This window comes from Tauraco erythrolophus, chromosome Z, assembly GCF_009769465.1.
Source record: "Tauraco erythrolophus isolate bTauEry1 chromosome Z, bTauEry1.pri, whole genome shotgun sequence".
NCBI lineage: Eukaryota > Metazoa > Chordata > Aves > Musophagiformes > Musophagidae > Tauraco > Tauraco erythrolophus.
The window spans coordinates 32111286-32131505 of NC_141496.1; the positions used below are offsets into that span (position 1 = coordinate 32111286).

At 43.9% G+C, this 20220-nt stretch overlaps 1 protein-coding gene across 4 annotated transcripts in view; it reads left to right on the forward strand.

The window, feature by feature from the left end:
* Positions 1-18778, forward strand: part of KANK1 (KN motif and ankyrin repeat domains 1) — a 28275-nt gene extending 9497 nt beyond the window's left edge. The window contains exons 4-13 of one of the 4 annotated variants that reach the window (XM_086629039.1): positions 3711-3726; positions 3916-3945; positions 4171-4247; positions 5058-5166; positions 8794-8881; positions 11648-11867; positions 14560-14702; positions 15242-15442; positions 17961-18059; positions 18716-18778. In XM_086629039.1, the coding sequence (XP_086485165.1) occupies positions 3711-3726; positions 3916-3945; positions 4171-4247; positions 5058-5166; positions 8794-8881; positions 11648-11867; positions 14560-14702; positions 15242-15442; positions 17961-18059; positions 18716-18778 (1046 nt within the window). Of the gene's footprint in view, positions 1-89; positions 100-2400; positions 2416-3710; positions 3727-3915; positions 3946-4028; positions 4248-5057; positions 5167-6549; positions 6757-8793; positions 8882-10714; positions 10760-11647; positions 11868-14559; positions 14703-15241; positions 15443-17960; positions 18060-18715 lie in introns of all 4 variants that reach the window. The other 3 variants (XM_086629036.1, XM_086629035.1, XM_086629037.1) reach the window with 3 other exon arrangements.
* The last annotated feature ends 1442 nt before the right edge of the window (positions 18779-20220 follow it).

Here is a 20220-nt window from a genome sequence, read left to right on the forward strand (position 1 = left end):
GCAAATAAATGCTTGCACTGATCAACAGGTTAAAAATAAAATCTCTGTGCAGCTACCACAGAGGCAGCAAGCTCGTGCCCTTTTTTTAGCTAGAAGCCTGTGATGTTCCAGCCAGAGTGTTAGGTTCTCATCCTGATGGTATTTAATTCCCCTGGCCTTGTTTGCACCTCTCTTGATTTCCAGTGGTATAAAAGTATTGTCAAGTTAAATAGTTTTTATAGTTATACTTAGGTTTGCTTCCATCAGACTAAATGGAATTTTTCAAAAGCACATAAAGGCCAAACTTACGTTATCATGAGTTCAGCACAGATTCAGGGGAAATAATACTGTTTAAAACTCACCCAGTGAGTTCCCTGAGCCAGCTTACTACGTAACTACTCATGGTCTCGTAAATGGGAGAGAAGGTCTGCAGTTAGAAAGGGAAATAGCATCTTAATAACAAAAATGTATTTTAGAGGTGCCAGAAATAGCATGGGTAGTCTGATGCTGACATGTAGTAGTTTTGCTGTCACCCTGGTTTAAATTGGTGAGATTTTCAAAAGGAGCACAAACGATTCAGAAAAGGAGGCTCCTTCTAAAAAGTTAAAAACAGATGCCCTCGTTCCCTCAAACCACAGGGGCTGAACCACTAAAGATATGCTTCGGTCACTTGTTTCCCTCTGAAATTGATGAGAGTAGCTTTCTGCATAAGGGTTTATGAACAGTTGAAGTCTGAAAGTTTTTTGTTTTGTCTTACCATCCTCTGCTGCTAAATTACTCATGAACTCATGAACTACTATATTGTGAAATACATTTAGAAATTCCTGGCAGCTCCATGCTGAGGTTAGCTACCCTGTACCAATACTTACAAATTTATGTCAAGTTTACATTATTTGCCCGCAACAGTAAACTAACAAAAATCATCAGGGTGACTCTAGCCGGGTGGCTCTGTTTGTAGGCAGTGGCTGGCTAATTGTTCAACCAGATGGCTGATTTACAGTCGGTGTTGTGCACCATGACCTGGTGTCAGTGAGAAGGGTTCCGTGCAAGCGTGTTTGAGATCTGTGTGAGGTGAGATGAAGAGTCTATTTTAAGGTCTGTGTGGACTGGTCGTGATCTTCAGCCAGGGTTTCACTTCCATGCTTGAGGAGTGTGCGGCACATCCAGCCTTGACAGCAACCCGGCAGCCTTGTTGGAGGAAGAGGGAGCTTGGCTCATTCAGCTTTTTGGTTTGGGCAGCAGTCAGTTCATTTGCGAAGTCATTGACGGTAGTGTTGGGAAGCACAGCTGCTTGCTTCCTTCATTTTTCTGAGTGATTTGCACTATGTTGCTGCTCTCCAAGCATCTTTATGTTGGCTTTCTTTGTAAAGGGGAGAGGTGATGTTAAATGCGAATTGATAACGTGCAGCATTAATGCTGTGTGGGACCCAAAGCTGTCTTTCCATGAACCTTGGCTACTGTAGACGCAGTAAGTGTAGACATCTGACAGCTATGAGGTGGGGAATGAGTGTACTGACCAGTTTGTCCATTGCACACTTACTTCTTGTGTGCTTGTCCTCAAGCCTGGATGGCACCTCTTTTGTCAGGTGCTGGTGGCCGAGCAGGACACCTTTTCTTCTTCATTTGAAGGCATGGACAACATGCCCCAGATCCTGAACTCAGTGTGGCACTTCTCAGCTGCTGAGGGATTGACTAGAAGAAGGAACCTACTGAGATCTTGTGACGGTGGCAGGTTTATCTAGGAGAGAGGTTGTGAGGCAGGGGAGAAAAGTCTGCTGCTGTCCTCCTTTCTCTCTGTCCTACCCACAGCTCCCTTCCCAGCCATGTCCCAGGGCAGAAGGGAGACACCTGCAGAAGTTCAGACTCTGGCTTTGGGGGGCTGAGTGTTGCTGAGGGAGGGGTGGCAGGACGCACCAAGGTGTCGTATGTTCAGGTCAGGCAGGACCTCTGCCCTGTCCAGCCAGAGCCATGCTGGCCGCCCGTGGCTCCAGCACACATGAGCCCACCCATGTCCCCAGGACACACCGCGATTGTCACAGACCGTGAAGCCTGGTAGAGGACAGAGACTTCAGCTGACAGTAGGCTCAGGCGGCTTCGGAGGCTTTGCATATCTCTTCTGCTTCAGAGCAGGTTTCCTCCGCTCCCTGCTCGTGCCCTGGGTGGCGAGGCTGGAGCAGAAGGGGTGACCTGGTAAAACCAGCCGAGGCAGCCACCACCAGCTGCAGCTGGAAGCTGTCACTCCATTTGGTACTCTCTAATTGTAGCTGTCACTGCTCCAAGCAAGCTGACGGAGAGGCGGGTTCCTTGTTTTTCAGCTCGGGGAATTTAGAAATCATTGGTTTTGGCTCAGTGCTCCATCGCCTTGGCAGCCCTCTTCTCCTCGGCTGGCGGGTGAGGGACGGCGCTCGCTGTCGGAAAGAGATCCAACCGAAGTCAGTCACCACTGCGAAGCGAGGAGAGAAGGGAAAGCGAGGGCAAGACTTCCCTGTTGGTTTCCACAGGTGCCCGTTTTGTCCCACGTAGGCGAGCTCATCTGTAGAGGGGTTGCTCCCACATGGGGAGCACTGGGGTGGCTGCCACCTTCACCCTCCACTTCCTTGAGAGGGCAGAAGCTTTTTGGCTATGCCTGTGGTGACACATGTGCTGCCGATACCCTGCCGTGTGCCTTTCCTGGCAGGCGGCTTCCCATGGAGAAGCCGTAATGGTGGAAGTGGGCAATAGGTCTCATGGCTGGAGAAGGCCTTGGAAGTGCATATGGGGTGAGACTCAGTTGAGAACTCGGAGACTTGGGTGTGAACGGGAGCAAAGAGGAGGAAGCTGCTGGGAAGTGACAATATTTGGAAAAATCAGCTTCATTATGTCCTGTTATAGGAAAGAAAAACATACTGAGGTAAAGCAGGAAAGGGGAGAGGCAATTTAGCAAGAGCAGTAAAGACGTCAGCTGTATTTCCAAAAGCAATGTTGGAATTCACCTTACTACAATTCACTTACATTCCAACTACAATGTTGGAATTCACCTGTTAGCGTCCTGTGCAGTGCCACTCATCTATTTGAATGAGGACACTGTGGCTTAATTCTTGATAAATACAAAGGGAAAAAAATGGAGGCAGAAGTGATTGAAGCAAGCTTTGAAAGAAAGAAGTGATAGTGTTTAAAGTAAATTAAACATTGTCTTTTTCTTCCTTAAAATGCTAGTGAGATTACTTAAAGAAGAATGCATGTGTAAAAAAAAAACACAGTGTGCTCCACAAACAAAAGCATTTGTGCAGCTTTGTAGAGCAGTCCTAATAGCACAGCTGGAGGAACTCCAGGGGAATCTGTAAAAGTCTGTGCGTAATTAGTGCTGCCTTTTAAATGCACAAAGGGAAAAAAGGAGTGGATGCCAGCAAATCAGAAAAAAAAAGTACAACCCAAACGTTTGGAATTTGATTCAAAGACAACTACTACCTCAGTACAATCCTGTCAAAAAAAAGAAAAAAAGAAATGCACTAGGTGGGAGTTTATTGCAGTTGTCTCAGTAACTGGGTAAAGTATATAGCTTTCAGAATTAGTGGAATGCTGGCAAAAAGGAAAGTTTGCTGAAAAGTTTCTTCTTTCATGGCTGGTGCCATTTCTTAAAAAAAAGTAAGATAAAAAGGGCACTGCTCTTGCAGAAGGAACATGCAGAGTCTGTGAATGCACTCTTCAGGCATGTCGGCGAGGAGCAGCTCAGCAAGTCCCCCCTGAGCCAGGACAGCAGGAGCTGGGGTGACTGTGCTGAAAGAGAAAGAGAAGAAGGAAGGATCCACTCTTTTCATCCATTTTAAAGCCAATATCTTAATAGTTTTTCTGTGTATGTTTTCACTGAAAGAAAAACTCACAGCTGTTTTTTTTTGCGTTTTCTATAAGCGATCACATCCTTTTCCTATTGGATCCTCAGAAAAGAGTAGTGTAAAGCACAAGTGTTGCCCTTTTTATTTCCAGTTTGTTTTTTTCCCCTTGTTGATCACAGTGTTGACAGAAATGTTTTGGTCTGACTCCTCCGTGATGCCTACTGTCTCCTCTGACAGGTGCTACTTTGGAGTACATCCCTCACGGCCAACTCGCAAACGCCCACTTGGCTTCAAATTTGCGAACGCTGAAATTGGAGCAGGATGTTGTGCCTGCTCAGGAGGAGAGGAAGACTCCTCTGGTGGAAGCCGTTCGGGGAAGGAAGTCCTTTTCTTCTCAGGACAAAACTCTCTCTCCAATTAACCTGACAGATGACCAGCTTGCCTCCGGCCTCTATGGTAACAACTGGCTCACGTTCACCTTTCATCATGCTGTTGGGAGTCCGAATATGAAATACAGTTAGAGGACATTTTCAGGGTTCTCAAAATTGTGAAAGCAGGGAAAGATGCTGCTACGGGGGAAGCCAAAGTGGGGGACCCTGTGTCTGCAGATAGTGGTTAGTTTTTAAATGGCAGATGGTAGTGCATGACTGAAATGCCATTTAGTGTCTTCGTAAGGAAAATGTACCGAGAGAGAAAGGGTTAATACAATAACTTTTTATAAAAAGACCTTACATTTTTATGAATGTTTTTCCCGTTTTATGCTTAGAGATGGGTTTAAAAGTTTTAGAATCTAACAGACCAGCCTTGACTGAACCTCCCCACCCTGTTGAATAGGTTATTATTAACTGTGCTGTCTGTACTAAAGTGTTAGTTCTGGCAATGAGCTGCTGTTGTCTGACACCAAGAATTAAGATTTTCTTAACGGAACAGAGTAGCCCATGTCTTTCACAGGTAGCAAAGAAAAAAGAAATGTCTTTTGTTAAGGTTTTCTAAAGCATCATAATGATTAGCAGCACGTTGGAAGATGGGAAAGTTGAGCTAAACTAGTATTCTCTATGCAGAGTTGTTTCTGGAAGTGTTCTCCTGTATTTCCAGTGTGCATTTCACACCATAACTATACATATAAAAAGATTAGAAAGCCCATCTTCAGTTGGTAAATTAAACAGAAAGCTCTTTATTTGTTTTGAAAAATTGTCTAAAGCTGCTGCAGTCAAAGCCAGCTACAGATTTGTACTGATACATGTGCTTTGCCTCCCTTGTCAACAGTATGTGCTAATAATGAAAACACGCTCAAATCTATCATGAAGAAAAGGGACGGGAAAAAGGATTTGAGCAACACCAAGAAGAACCTGCAGTTTGTCGGCATTAATGGCGGGTAAGAGGCCAGTCTCCAAAAAATCTGTCGCTGTAATGCTTTCACAGTGGGAAAGAAAGGAGGAACCCAGGAGCTTATGCATAGCTTTGGCCTGTCCCTCAGACCGAGGTGCATCTCCTGAGTTTAAGGGTCGGAAGGAAGAACGAAGCAGCTGAGCTCATTTTAATCCTCTGTGAACCTTTTGTGCTTGCAAGTCATACGTTGCATCAGTCTCAAGTACCTGTAGATTAGATTGCTGCCAAATTTAACACCGGAAAACCAAACAAACTGGAAGAGCCATTACTCGCATAAGCTTAGTCAGGGGAGATTCAGGTTGGATGTTAGGAAGTATTTCTTCTCTGAAAGGGTTGTCAGCCACTGGAATAGGCTGCCCAGGGAGGTGGTTGAGTCCCCATCCCTGGATGTGTTTAAGAATAGGGTGGATGAGCTACTTGAGGATATGGTTTAATGGGGATTAGGGATGGTTGCACTCGATGATCTCTAAGGTCTTTTCCAACCTAGAAATCTATGAATCTATGAACCTTTCTCTGGCAATATTTTAGTAAGGAAAACTTTAATATGTCTTTAGCAGCTGACAAGCCCAGCATTGTACTATCGAACAGTACAGCAGGAGTAGGCATTGCCTAAGAATTAGCTTTTCTGGCTTTGCACTAGATAAATACAGAAACCTTGCTAGACAAATACAGAAAACATTATGGAAAAATATCTTCTTTTAAAATATTACCTTTGCAGAATATTGCAAAGAACTTTAAAATGATTTCACCAAATTGCTTTTGAATAGCTTTTCTAGCCCTTCCCTCAGGTTAGTTTTTCTTTGGTACAGATGCCTTGTGCGCTATATAGCCTAAGTATGGCAATTAACTTCATTTCATATGTATTGGCTAAAAGTATTGTTACTTATCATGGGAGAATGTTACCACTGACAAATCACTGTTGTACATTAGAAGAATAGGCTTAGTTCGTCAGCTGTTGAGGTTGGTGAGATAAGACAGTTCATTAGAAACAGCATTATAATTGTCCAAATCACTTCCATTTCACCTAAAATATCAAAATGTTTTGGATTGTCACAAGAAAAATGTTAAAATTGTGGCTATTGTCTTTACATAGGTTTGTTCGCTTCCCTGCTTGTATCTTATTAAGGCAAGGTCTGACAGAGCGTTAAGACTCCTGTTTAAAAAAGGTTGTCCTTCTTTCATTACACGCCATGTACACAGTGTTGGTTGGCAGTGACACTGAGTTCAGTGGGTAGAAAAGGTCTGTGACTAGAAAAGGGGAGGACTAAGCCTTTGAAAGATATTTTTCAACTTGCACCCACCAGCACAGGCGAGTGCTGACGGCCGCTGCATGGCTCTGAGTGAGTGCCCCTGCCCCTTCTCCCCCCAGGTACGAGACGACGTCCAGTGACGACTCCAGCTCTGAGGAGAGCTCCTCCTCGGATTCGGAGGAGGAGTGTGAGGCTGAGTTCCCACATGGCCGGCACTCAGAAGAGGGGCAGCCTGTGCCCCACACCCCAGAGGTCTGCACCGTGGGGGCAGGGAAGAACAGCCCTCCCCTGGAGTCGGAAGCCGAGGAGGTGGAAATCAGAGAGAGGTAGGCTGCTCGCCCTCTCCCAAGCACCTCTGAGGGGGTTACCAGCCCCTCGTTGCACAGGGCAAGCTGCGGGCTGTGGATAACGTGCCAGCCCCCATTGCTGCCCGCTTCCCTCCTCCTTGGGCAGGTAACTAGAGGCTGTTTCATGGCAAAACGATTGTATGTGAGCAGGGAGAAGGTGTCAGAGGGTGTCCCTTCTGGCAGCTGACCCTAGTGGCTTTAAATGGTCTGTTTATAGTGAGACCCAGGCAGCTCCCCGCTGACAGAGGCTCTCCCAGGTCACAGATGGCACTTGTTTGGTAGCAGACAGTGCCTTGTTAACGACTTGGTCTGTAAAACAGTGAGCAACCAAGCAAATGAGTCTTGAACCATGCACACTGGGTCAGCAGCCTGCTGGGAGCCCATCTTGCGTTTGTACCTTCCACAGCATCTCAACCGTGGCTGGTGCTGCTCGATAAGACAGCGGGGTGCAGCAGCAAGGAGGTCATCCAACCCTGAGATCATATACTTCATATGAGGTCATATACTGTGATATGCTTTAAAGTTGCTGTCACCCACTCGTTCAGCATTTCACGTCTAAGTTACTTTTCAAGTGGCTGATAATGAGCTATGTAAGGTCGCAATTTGACAGGCAAGACATTTTATTTTTTTTTGCACATGGAAAGCAGTAGTGTGGTGAGTTTTTACTGATTCTTGATTAGTGAGTGGACAAGAGGAAGTATAAACATAGACAGTGAAGGGATATTTTATAGGTACTGGCTTACAAGTGTTCTCGCTTGGAAATTGTGTAAGTGGAATAGTAACAGTAAAAGAGCTAAGACAAAACTAGTATGTCATGTTTGACTGGAGATATGGCTTAGCATCCAGCTTAGCATCAATTATTGATCTGTAATTATAAACTGCTAAATAAGAGATGCAGAAGTTCATAATTAAGAGCTAGTCGTAGGCCTTGGAGCTGTGAGTTTTGAAGTGCCCTGAGCTTTATTCATGCCATACCATTGGATAGCCTGTTATTTTACAGGTGGCATAAAAAGATGAGCAATTTCTCAAAGGAGCTCTCTGATTTATATTTACCCTAGCAAGGGGTGACAGTGAAGAGGGGCTGCAGGACAGCTTAGATAGCCACATGTACTTGAGGAGCATATTCTTTGCAAGCTGGCTGCCCTGACAGTGCCATTCCAGGGGAGGAGGCAGAACACATGGCCATGTGGGACTGAGCATGGTCCATGTGGCAGTGGAGCATTTTGTTGCTCTGGAAGCACCAGCAGCTGCCTTGTAACCCAGGAGGGCTAAAATGCCTGCCTTATACACAGGAGTGTGTTAGCCTCTCTGCTTTCTGGGATAAATTTCCTGGCAAATTGCAGTTTTCCTCTGTGGCAGGTTGTACGCGGAGATGGTTAGCCACAGACTGGTGTGCCACGTGGCATGGGCATGCGCTTTCTTATTTTCAGCTGTTCCCTGAGTTTTGAAATTTGTAATGGAAAGGGGTCAGAATTGAAAACATGAAGGGAGACTGCAGCAAGAGAGTAAATTTCCAGAGTGGACGGGATGAGAAAGTCTGATTCTGGTGAACAGGATAAAACGGGACCTGGCAGGGAGGCTCCGCCTGTGCCCGTTCCCACCAGTTGATTCCGTTTCCGTCACAGCTATTGGCATTTCCTCTTGTTAATCAACTAATCAAAGCACAGAGTATGTAATACATGCTGTGCAGTCATACAGCAGTAGGTGAGAATTTCCACTAGAAGGTTTGCCAAGTCTAAAGCACAGAAGCGACGCATCGCCTGATCTCCGTTCCCACTGCTCCTCCCACGTACATCTGGGAAACACATTTTTCCTCCTCACGGAGGTCCGTGGCTCTGCTTGCTGCGGAGTGAGTCCCCACGGAGAAGAGCTGCCAGAGTGGCTTCTGCATTGCAGCAGCTTATGTCTTGCCTGGAAATATTCATTCCCACATGACTTTCAGAAAGGTAAATGTTCCTATGCTGAAACATCAAGAGAAAAATCTAAATGTGCCATATATTCCACTGTCTCCCTCAGATATGAACTAAGTGAAAAGATGCTGTCTGCCTGTCACCTGCTGAGAAACAACATTGATGACCCCAAGGCACTGACCAACAAAGATGTGGTAAGCAGTGTTGGACAAAATTCTCTCTGAGCTGCGACAGAAAAACTTCAAGGAGGAGTAACTTTTGGTTTTGCAGGGCTAGCACCACTGTGGCTAGGCAGAAGAGGATTTAATCTTTCCTGGAAGAGTCACAAAGTGTTTTTTTCTATCAGGACACTCTTGTCCAGAGAATGTACTTGTGCTTTGTGTGCTGGAGTGTTGTCGTCTCAAGGCACACACGTAAAAATAGTAAAATGAAAGTGCAGTTTTAACACATCCATGGATTTCCATGTTAATTTTGTTAAGTGTTGCTTTAGCACTGCTGTGGTCAACTCTCAGGGCTCAGAGTCTGTTCTGAAACTGAACATGCAGTGCTTCCTTCTAAGCATAGGGATACTGTTTCTGTCTCACTTACTATGCTGGTAGCTTTTATCAATGCATCAGGGAGTAGGGAGGATTCATTGCTAATACTCGGTCTCAAGAAATAAGGTTGTATTTGCTTCATATAGAAATTGCCTATATGCGTCATACAGGAGTTGCCTGTGCTACTTTGTGAGGGCAATCTGAAAGCAAAGTAACGCTGCTTAGTGATATGAAACTGAATTTTGCATTTGTTACGGTTGTGCAGTGATGTAAAAGGCAACAATCCAGTGCCAGTCTTGTCTACTGTAGAGCGTCTGCAGCTTCCTAAAGACAGTAGTGATGTCTGTAAGATACAGACACAGATATTGCCTTTGCCCAGTTCTGACATTTGTGGTCCAGAGACTCTTTTGAAAGGTTGTTTAATACAGTTGGGACGGGTAGTTTTTAATCCTCTGTCAGTCCTTCAGGAGTAGTTTAGGCATTCAAACAACAAGAGCTTCAGGCCCAGTAGGAGTTGAAAGTGTCAAAAATGGCATAACCAAGTGATAATCTCTGCCTTGGAAGTGTAATTTGAATGTACACGTTTCTTTCTTGTGCTTAAAGTGTTTGCCAGCACAAGTGGTGCTTTGTGTCTGGAAACTGCAGAATAATCAGCTGCTGTTCTTTGTCTGTCTGCTAATAAAGAAGTCGTGTCCAAAAAGGGTAAACTTCAGTACAGCTAGAGATCCATATAAATTGTCCTAGCCTCTTCCAGCATACTCAGATCTTGTAGCTGCTGTTTACGCCAGAAAGAGCTGTGAACCGCTCCTTTTGGAATGTGATGGATTACTTGAATAAAAAAAGCGTACCATTTACTTAATAATGCATGTGATACTGTGACTGTAAAAATTTCTTAGTGGTATTTTGCACTTGGTAGTGCCTAAAATAAAAAAATATTTATGTTGTGTCACTTTATGACCACTTTTGTGTTTCAACTCTGTATGTTCACAAAACACATGGTCTCTTACCTCAAACGGCTGGACCTTGTAAGTTTTTATTATGGTAGTACTGATGTAGAATATTATGTATTTATGTATATGTAGCACAGATATACATATGTAGTACTGACACGTGTAGAATATTCTCCCTTTACCAGACCCGGACCACCTCTAGAACTACTGGTACAGGTCCTGTATGTTTTCCCTAGAGGCTAAAGAACTGTGCCAAGTGTCTTCTCTGCAAATTTGTCCTTGAACTTACTGGCCTCCTTGCAGGTGAACGTTTGTGAGAAGAGAAGGACATGGTGGTCCTTCCAAGTTAGAGAAGTTGTCTCAGAAAGTCAGAGCTGCCAGTGGCAGCAGAAGCGCCCTTGGCTTACAGCTGGATCTACTCTACCTGCTCTGTTCCCAACAGTCAGTTATCTGGCCTTAAGAGGCTCCTACCCCTCCACCCTCAGTCCATACCAATGAGAAAGTTTATCCTGAATGTCTCACCTGCTTCTTCCCATTGCAGCTAAAATCCCTTACTACAGCCATCCGTCCTGCAGGTGAAGAACAGGTTCTTTCTTTTCTCACTGCAACAGCCTTTTGCACTGTGGAAATGTTACAGTGTTCTTTTCCCCAGCTGTTCTTTCAGCAGATAATCTCCGGTCCTGTCTGTCTGCCCCATAGGTCAGATTTTCTTGACGTCTGATCTTTCTCATTGCTTACCTTTGAAACTGTTTCAACTGAATCTTTCTTGTCATTCAGTGATGGGACCAGACAAGGTAGTCCAGCTGTTGCCTTCACAGTGCCAGGCAGAGAGGAGGGACTGCATCACATGCCAAGCAAGCTATTAATTTATGTATTCACCCCAAAACAGTATTTGCCTTTTTCATTACAGTACAGTGTTATTGACTCAGGTTCAGCTTGTGATTCTCTGTAATGCCCAGTTCTTCTGCAGAACTGCTGTCCAGCCAGTTCCTCTATACTTTGTGTATTTGATAATTCATGCCTCAAGACTGGGCTTAATTGACTTAGCAATGCTGTTTTTTCAAGTGGCCGAGAAATGTGCATTCCCACTGCTATTAGTCTTGGGTTCATCAGTGGTTTATGAACTTAGTTAATTAAAGTATTTCATGGAAATGGTTACTCCAAGTCTTTTTTCTGTTCACTAGTATTTGATACCCATTAATTCTGGGGGTAATCTCATCCTAAAATCCTGTGCTCTCAGAGGTGAACCGTTCCTGAAAATGAGGTGAAATGAGAGGAGATAAACAATTGATGCTCTAAAGAGGGATTTAGTCAAGAGGGGAAGCTTCAGTCCGTACATGTTGTTTGTGAGCTGAATGCTTTCTTCCCACATTTGACTAAAAAAGGCTTGACCTCCTGCATTGCTGACTTGTGGGATGGAAAATCCTTTAAATAGATTGCCCGTATGTAAATTTTTCTGTCTTGGTTTTGGCAGAGGTTTTGTTTAAATACCATCCAGCACGAGTGGTTTCGTATCTCAAGTCAGAAGTCAGCTGTCCCTGAAATGGTTGGAGACTACATAACTGCTTTTGAAGAGATTTCTCCTGCTGTCCTCAGACATATCATCAATATGGCGGATGGAAATGGAAACACTGCTCTGCATTACAGCGTCTCACATTCTAACTTTGAAATTGTAAAGCTGCTTCTGGATGCAAGTAGGTTGACTTGTGTGCATATTTTTTTTAATTATTTTCGGTTTTTGCAGTCCTCAGGGGTGGAATTCTTGTTCATCAAGAGGTCAAATTTGGGCTTCCTCCAGCAGCTGTTTTAACTGTTAACAGTTACATGGTGGCTCACTTGAGTGGTCTCGAGTCTGTGTTTCTAGTGCTAGCTTTGGAGGTGATGGTGATGGCTCTTTAAGAAGTTACAAAAACACTCAAGTAAATTATATACAGAGTTGACTGATGTTTGGGACAGACAGATAGATCCCTGACTCTTGAGCTGTAGTCCAAGTTCAGCAGCACCAGTCTCCAGCAGTTTTCTGTGGAGGCAGCACAGCTGCTGCTTAGCCAAAGGAGGAAGATGCATTCAGGTATAAACATCCATGTTAAACACTTAGACTGGTCTAGCTTTGCTTTACTAGAACAGTACAGAAGCTTTTTCTGGCCACCACCTTGGCATGTCTATACTGCTCTCCTGAGATACCAGAGCAATATGGCGTTCTGCCATACAGAAGCATTTCCCTGATCCATGAGCAATCTGATGATGCTTCATTTACTTGATTTTGTTGTTGCTTCCTTCTCTCAATCCCCTTGCCACACACATGCAGAGAGGGCAGTGGCAGAGGGCAGACTCCAGAGTATCTGCTCCCTACCTGTGCTATGCTGGGAGGCAGTCAGCAGAAGGTGTCACACATTGGAGCTGGTCCCAGGCAGGATGAGATCTGTTTAAGCCTAATTTTGCTCCCTGACTGAAGTTTCTTTCCCTAAACTAGTTATAAAACCTGTCACAGTTGATTGTGAAGCTTAACTACACCAATGACATGGCTGGAGTAAGCCATGCAATATTTATAAATCCAGAAGGCTAACATCAGGTAAAGAAAGACATTAATGATACAAATCTCAGCTTTGATAACCTGGCACATCTGTCACTGCAAAGACTTCCTGGGCAGAAAAGTGAGTGCTTTGAAATCTCTGTTCCTGTTTGAAGGCAGCCTGTTGGGAAGAGTGAGTCATGGCGAGGGAATGCGGGGAATGTCAGGAGCACAGTGAAATGCAGCAGGCTGGCTCTGCAGCAGGGCGGTGGGAGGAAGCTGCCCATCCACTTCCCTGGGTATCTCAGGGTAGCATGAGCAGGCTTATCTGATGCTGGAAGTCAGGACTGCTTTTATTTACAGCAGCTGGTGTATTCCTGTGAAGACAGCAGGCTTTGAGTGTAAAATCCAACAGCCATGACTAGTGCCAGGTGTGTGGGAGCATACTGCATGTGCCAGTGCTTGGAAAATATTTGTGAACAGGCAAATTCCTTCAGGTTTCGACAGTCTCTCTCTGGACTGTGTCCAAATCGTCACTACAGTCAACTTTGCAAGGTGGTTATATCGCAGGTAGATTCTTGGTCCAGGAACTTCATGTCCATGTGTTGAGTGGGAAAAGCAGATGAGATAAGAGACTCCTCTGTATCATGGAGTGTTACCAAGAGGACAAACAGGAAAACAGCTCTGCTTGTTAGACATATAGAAAAGGAGCTGAAATGTGACCTTAGAAAACACACCTCTGCTGTGTCTAGTCAGAGTAGGAGAGCATCACTTGAAATAATTATTCATTACTCATGAAGTAAGGTATGTATCAGAGTCTCATGTTCTGTCACTTCAGTGGCTTCCCAGAAGTGACTTCTGAAAATAAGGTTGGGCTACTGGTTATAAGGTAGCACAGGTGATATCTATGGAACATGAAAAAAATGTGCATTTTCTTACATCTGCACTCGTATTGCTTCTACAGTGTTCTTTTCGCTTAAAGAAAAAAAAAAAGCCTTTGACAATAAATCTGAAGTATTTCCTAAACATTTGTGCTTGTTAAGATATCTGTGGTGCAATTTAACCCCAAGTCTAGAGATACTGTTAATGTAAATCTGGGTCCTTGCTTTCCAATCCGATAAGCACCCTGAAAGCCCTTTTGCCTGTAAACTAATAAACCCTGCCAGATTTCTGCATAATTTTGGGACAGCAAGAGACTGGAGGTTAAACTTGAACCAAAAGGAGAAAACTCTTGTCAGCTGCTGGCAGTAGTCAGAGGACTTGACTGTATTTGTTCCCAGCATACTTTTGTTCACAGTCAAATACCCTGTAGAGCTGGAAACAGTATTTGATTGAAAGGTTTTTTTCTGCAGCTCCAAAACATGTCAACATACACTTGCAGATCTTTAAAATAACACCAATTACAGGGAAATGTTTGTGCTGAGGAGAAACAGCTTTTCCACTGACTGTGTTGCTGGGCTGTTTTTGTTTTGCAGTGTGGATCCCATCAGGAGAGGAGCTTAAAGACTCTCCTGATGGTATTCCTGGGGTTCGGACCCATGATCTCGATAGTCATGTCAAATTTCAGATCACTTGCTTCTACAAAAGAAAAAAAAAGGCACAAAGCAGGCCCTAAATGATGACATATAAAATGGCTTTGTGCTGTCCTTTGTGTTGCATGCATAGTAGAAGAGAATCCTTTTCTTTCTCAGGCTCAAGAGCACTCCTGTTTATTTTTTTTCTTCTCCACTTTTTCTTGAATTGCTTCCATTATGAGAGAAATTGCTGCCTTTTCTTTTTATAGGCTGCTCCACTAACAGTTTATTCAGTTCGTTAGCACAATTGCTGCTTTTTGGGTTCCTGTTTTCCAAAGAAATTATCTCATCCCTCTGCAGATGTCTGTAACGTAAATCATCAGAACAAGGCCGGCTATACCCCCATCATGCTTGCTGCGCTTGCAGCTGTGGAAGCAGAGAAGGACATGAGGATAGTGGAGGAACTGTTCAGCTGTGGGGACGTGAATGCTAAAGCCAGCCAGGTCAGTCAAATGGTTCATGAGACACCGTTCGCTCTCCCCTGTCTTTTTAGCTTTCCTTCCACGTTCCCATCCCTGCTCCATCGGTTCAGCTTTTGCACTCGTTCACTCTCACCCTCTGCGGTCTTTGGTGTTTGTGTGTGTGTTTTTGATTGCTGTATACAAAATGGAGCTGTGGAAGAACAGTTGAGCCTCAGGTCTGGATCTGCTCTAAAAAGGAAGATTATTCCATCAAGGAACTATTGCTGAATTTTGGGAGGCATTTACAAATTCTACACCATTTAGTTCCTTCCAAGGAACTCCAGATGTCTGGAAAGATACCCAATATCTTCCATTAATTTAATAAATATCTATGTGAATGTGGGATATATTATGCATAGAAGGTATTTAAATAATGAGAGGCAGAGCCTTGAGAGCGCTTTATAAAATAACAATCTTTTTTTTTCCCCCCAGAAGAAGCACAGTGCCGAAAAAATAAGCGTGCATGCTTTGTCACTGCTTGTCTGTATAGTTACTTGAGTTTTCCCCTTCTTTCCATGCAGGCTGGTCAGACCGCGCTGATGCTAGCGGTGAGTCATGGGCGGATAGACATGGTCAAAGCTTTACTGGCCTGTGGTGCAGATGTCAATATCCAGGACGATGAAGGCTCTACAGCTCTGATGTGTGCTAGTGAACACGGACATGTAGAGATTGTCAAACTTCTGCTGGCTCAGCCTGGCTGTAATGGCACCCTGGAGGACAATGTGAGTTGCTTTTCCAGATAGTGCTTCATCAAATAGCTTCTCCACTCTGGAATGTTCTTCTAATTCAGTTCTTTTGGTGCAGTGGACAGCTGCTGAAATCTACTTACGTGAATCTCTGACTCACAGTGCCAAAGTACCAAGTGCATGAATCGTCTACTTAGTGGTAGCAAGCACTGTGACTATTTGGCTAGTATCTCTGCTTTTCTAACAGATCTACCCAGGAGCAATTTTTATGGTTAGCCATAGGTGTACCATGGCCAGAACAGAAAAAGCATTTGCTAGCTCATGGTAAAACATCTTCCTGTCTCACATTCCTTTTCCCTTTCCCAGAGTCTTCCAGTTTTCAGTTAGGACCTTATCTGGCATCTTAACAGCCTTACTGTGTTGCTTTTCTGTGTCTGTAGCAAACATCAGCCCTACAGTTCTCTTAACAGGATGTTGACACAGTATCTACACCATGACTTTTGAGAGTACAGGTCTAGTCTCAGTTATGAAGCTACATCGTCCTGAGAATAAACAGGCACAGGCTGTGACTTCAGTGCCAAGTGAGACACTTGCATATTTCTTGGTTGCAAGGGTCATTGCAGCCTACGGTGTCAGCAGACAATTTGATCTGTAGACTTCTCAAGCTTGAAAATGTTGCTGGTTTCTTGCCAGTATTGTGTTCTCGTTAACAACATCACTTCTTGGGTACATTTCCATTCTTCCTATTGCTTTCATCCACTGAACACTGAAATGGAGTCTGGGTTTGGGATTTGATAGGGCAGTGGGTGGTTATTTCTTGAAGCTGTTGCAGAGAGGCAGAGACATCATTTCTGTTCATTCACTTACCTGCTGCAGAAGCCAGCTCAGTTGCCCAGTGGTGCCAGTGGTTTGTAACAGCTGGCCTAAGGGGAACATATAAGAATGCCTCACTGTAACAAACACTTTTGGGGACAATCTAGGTTACTGCAGCCTGGATGCTGTTAGCACTATTAATTGCCAAGTCGATAACTGAAGCCTTTATGGGGACATGACACTTAACTATTCCTGTAGGCAGTTTGACAGTGTTTCTCAGGCACAGCTTGTCTGCTGCTTATTCATTTTATAATGGGTTTGTCTGTGCTGTGAGATTATGAGATTTTTAGCATTCCCCTAGCTATTCTGAATGTGACAGTGGTGCTTTTCCAGTCAGCATGATCAGTAGTAAGCTGAGCTTCATCCTACTGATGTGTACAACTCTGACAGTGATTCAGCATCTCTCTTTAAGAACTTGGCTTTTCCCAGTGTTAACTGTGAAGTATTTGTTGTGCATTTGTAGTGCTTTATATTGCACTGTAGTGGGCAGCTCTCCTAGCTCCCTGTCTGCTCAGGACAATTAGATTTATGTATAATCGCTCCCCGTAGTCTCCTAAGATGACTTTCCACTTGGATGCTGTCCATCATGTCTCATGCTGGAAAAAAGGTTTAAGGTTTCCCTACACTGGTTCTGACCTCTCTAATACTGGTGGTACAGCAGTGGCTGGAAAACGTGCTCCATTCGGAGAGCCAACATAAGAGGCAATCCCTACGAGAGGACATTTCAGATACTGGCATTATTGTGTAAACTTCTGTCCACAAGAGAGAAAAGCCAGGCAGTGGACCAGCAATCCACTGTGAGATGTGTGCTGAGGTTGTAGCTGCCTGCCTTGTAATTTAAACACCATCAGAGAGCAGGGGATTGTAGCTACATGATGCACCGATTTCAGGAGGGGAAGGAAGGCAGAGTCAGGGATGTGGCAGCTTCATACAAAGCGTGCCCCTCTGACAGCTCAGAGGTTCACCTCAAAGGATGTCTGACACGTGCTTCTCCCTGGACCAAACATGGTCTAAAGGGAAAACAGCAGGTCAATAAATTACCCTAAAAGGCAAATGTACTTTTTGCTTCTAGCAGCCTCAACAACTATGGTTTCTGAAAGCAATAACATCTTCTGAGAAACTGACGTGACAGTATTTGCCCAGGAAAGTCCATTTGTTTGTAGTTAGACTTCCATCAAGGTGCATTTGGAATTATGAATGCAACTGCTCTTAGTGTTAATGGGAGCTATAACACAATAATTATCATTGTAACACAGCAGTTATCATGATATTCGATTAGCATTTATCCCTCCCTTATCTTCTCTTCCACTCCTCGCTGACATTGTGGTTTCTAGTCAGACAGCCGAATCTTCTGAAATCACTGGTCTTACACAGCACTACATGTAACGTTGTTGTGATAATGGCGTGCTCATTCTTCCTCGGCAATAATCAAGACTCCTCGTTGAGAGAAATTATGAGGCCTCTGACAATTGGACTACCTCATAAAACAGCAGTGCAAAGCTTATTGTCACTTAATTATAATAAAAGAAATGAAACAAGACTTTAAATTAACCCAACTGTCTGTCTGAGCAGTAGGGCCTCCACTTCATGACTTCCCTTCTCTGTGGGCTGATGGGGCCTTTAAGAGATCCGTTAACGTGCACAAGCACTAATTCTGTTATTTCTTCCTTTCCTCTCTCAGGATGGCAGCACAGCACTTTCAATAGCCCTGGAAGCTGGACATAAGGACATAGCGGTTCTCCTTTATGCCCATGTCAACTTTTCCAAAACCCAGTCACCGGTTAGTACATAACCTCCTGCAGTTTATGTTTTGACTTGCTGCTCTTGAACATAATAGTAAAACATAAACAAAAAGTTAACCCCCCTGGCAGCTGTACAGCAGTACAGCACATGAAATTTCAAGTTTATTCACGGGATAATTTTTATGCTGGTAAGTGGAATGTGCGTTTTTAACTACAGGTTTGACTGCAGGAGGCTGAACCCTGGCTGCAGGATACTTCCTCCTCCTCCGTTTTATCTGGGGGTACAGACAATTCATTAGCAGGGTTCGCTGACTCTGGCTAGCATGCAGGGGTGCTGTTGCATCATCGTAATGCTGATTATTGACCTGGTTACCAAAACACAGATGTTCGTGGAGTTACAGCCGTCATAGGTGTTCTGGCAGCTATTCTGCTGTTCTCATGTTCTCCGAGCCCCGACTCACTCTTCTGATAAACTGCTGCTAAACGTTTCACTGTCTAAACAACACGCACTCTCAGTTAGTAGGCTGTATGATAGCAGGCACTGTTCTTCCTAAAATGAGGGGGGTCAGGGAGGGGAAGATCAATCTGTGCAATTAATGGCAAGGGATTGAACAGAGTGATTGTGAGTGCCATGTTCTTGTTGGGCTGGCTGGAATAAATTCCCTTTGATTAATTGTTCTTTCCTCTTTTCTAGGGCACTCCTAGGCTTAGCAGAAAGACATCTCCTGGTCCCACCCACAGAGCCACATTTGACTAGTAGTACATGAATATCTGTAAAAATATCTATGCCATCTTTAAGCTGCTAAATGTTACTGTTTTACTGAGACAGATACTGAATGTAATTCTCGTGTGCCTGAACTCACCAGCAAAGTGAAAGCAGAGATCTAGTGCTAAAGATAGAAAACTGTAAACTTGAAGCAAGCGTATAGTAAAGTAGTGCTCAGCTGAAAACCTTAGTCAGAACTGTTCTTTTGCTTGCCTACTTATATTTCTGTACACTGGCATAAATCCTGTTTTTCTTTGCTATAGATTATCCTTTCCTATGTTATGTGCAGCCTAAGACTTCTAAAGCTATCCATGCAGCAGTGTCCTGGTGGCTTGTTTTTAATCATTCTGAAACACATGTATATTTACTGTGCCTAGGCTTTATCACGGTAACCTTTTCATAAATTTCATTCCAACACGATTTTGATGTTTGCAATTACTTTGAAATTCAGAAGTTGCAGTTGCTTGTATAGTCAGCTCCGTGGATCTTGAGCTGGTGGGTGAGTGGGTAGGTATTGGGGATAGAGATATCTCTCGTCAGGTCTGAAGTTCACTAAATAAGTTGTTGCTAATTGGGGATAATGTATAACTTTTTATATGAAAGATACTAGTATCTATAAAATTAACTCGCACAGTATTTTCAACATTTTGTATTCCTTAATAATTAAAAACTACATGAAGAATTACATGTCCTGTTACCATATTTTTATTAACTGTGTCAGTCTATAAGCTCCATACATGTTTATTGGAGAGTAAAATTAGAGGTACCAGCTGTATATTCCCCTTGAGTGGAACTGAGCGTAGTTCTCGGTGCATATTTATGGAATGCTATTACCTTGTCACATTCACTTTAGTCATGTGTATTGAAATGTTTGAAGTGCCTTAGACTCTTGCCATATTTTCAGAATAAAATTTCATTATGCTGTTTTACTCCTGTCCTGTTTTACATGTAATTTGTCATCATCCAAAAGTACTGCAAATTACAACTGCAGCAGCGAAACAGGGTAGGTGGGTAAGTCAAGGCAGGGAGGACTGGATAGCTCAACCCTTGGGGGCTGCTGATGCAAAGAGCGTCAATGGCCAAACTAGCTTTTTCCTGCTGACTGGCAGAGTAAAAAGCTTTGCCCAAGATGATCTGCCGTCACTGTTCTTGCACTTGCTGCAAAGGTTGAACCCTTTGCTGTTTGTGAGAGAAGTGGCCTCGCTTTCAGCCATGTGAAGCATCATGGGGAGGCACTGAAGGATGTTCAAGCAGTTTGCTTGAACTGCAAAGTAGTTACCAACTGAAATGAAAGCTTTTGAGCCTTATCTTCCAAACAGTCCTGGTAGCTTGGTGAAGAGGATGCTTTTTAGGTGGCACTGGAGCAAGTCCTAAACTAGTGCCTCTGTATCCTTGTCAGTTTAGACCTGCCTGATGAGATGGACACCTCAATG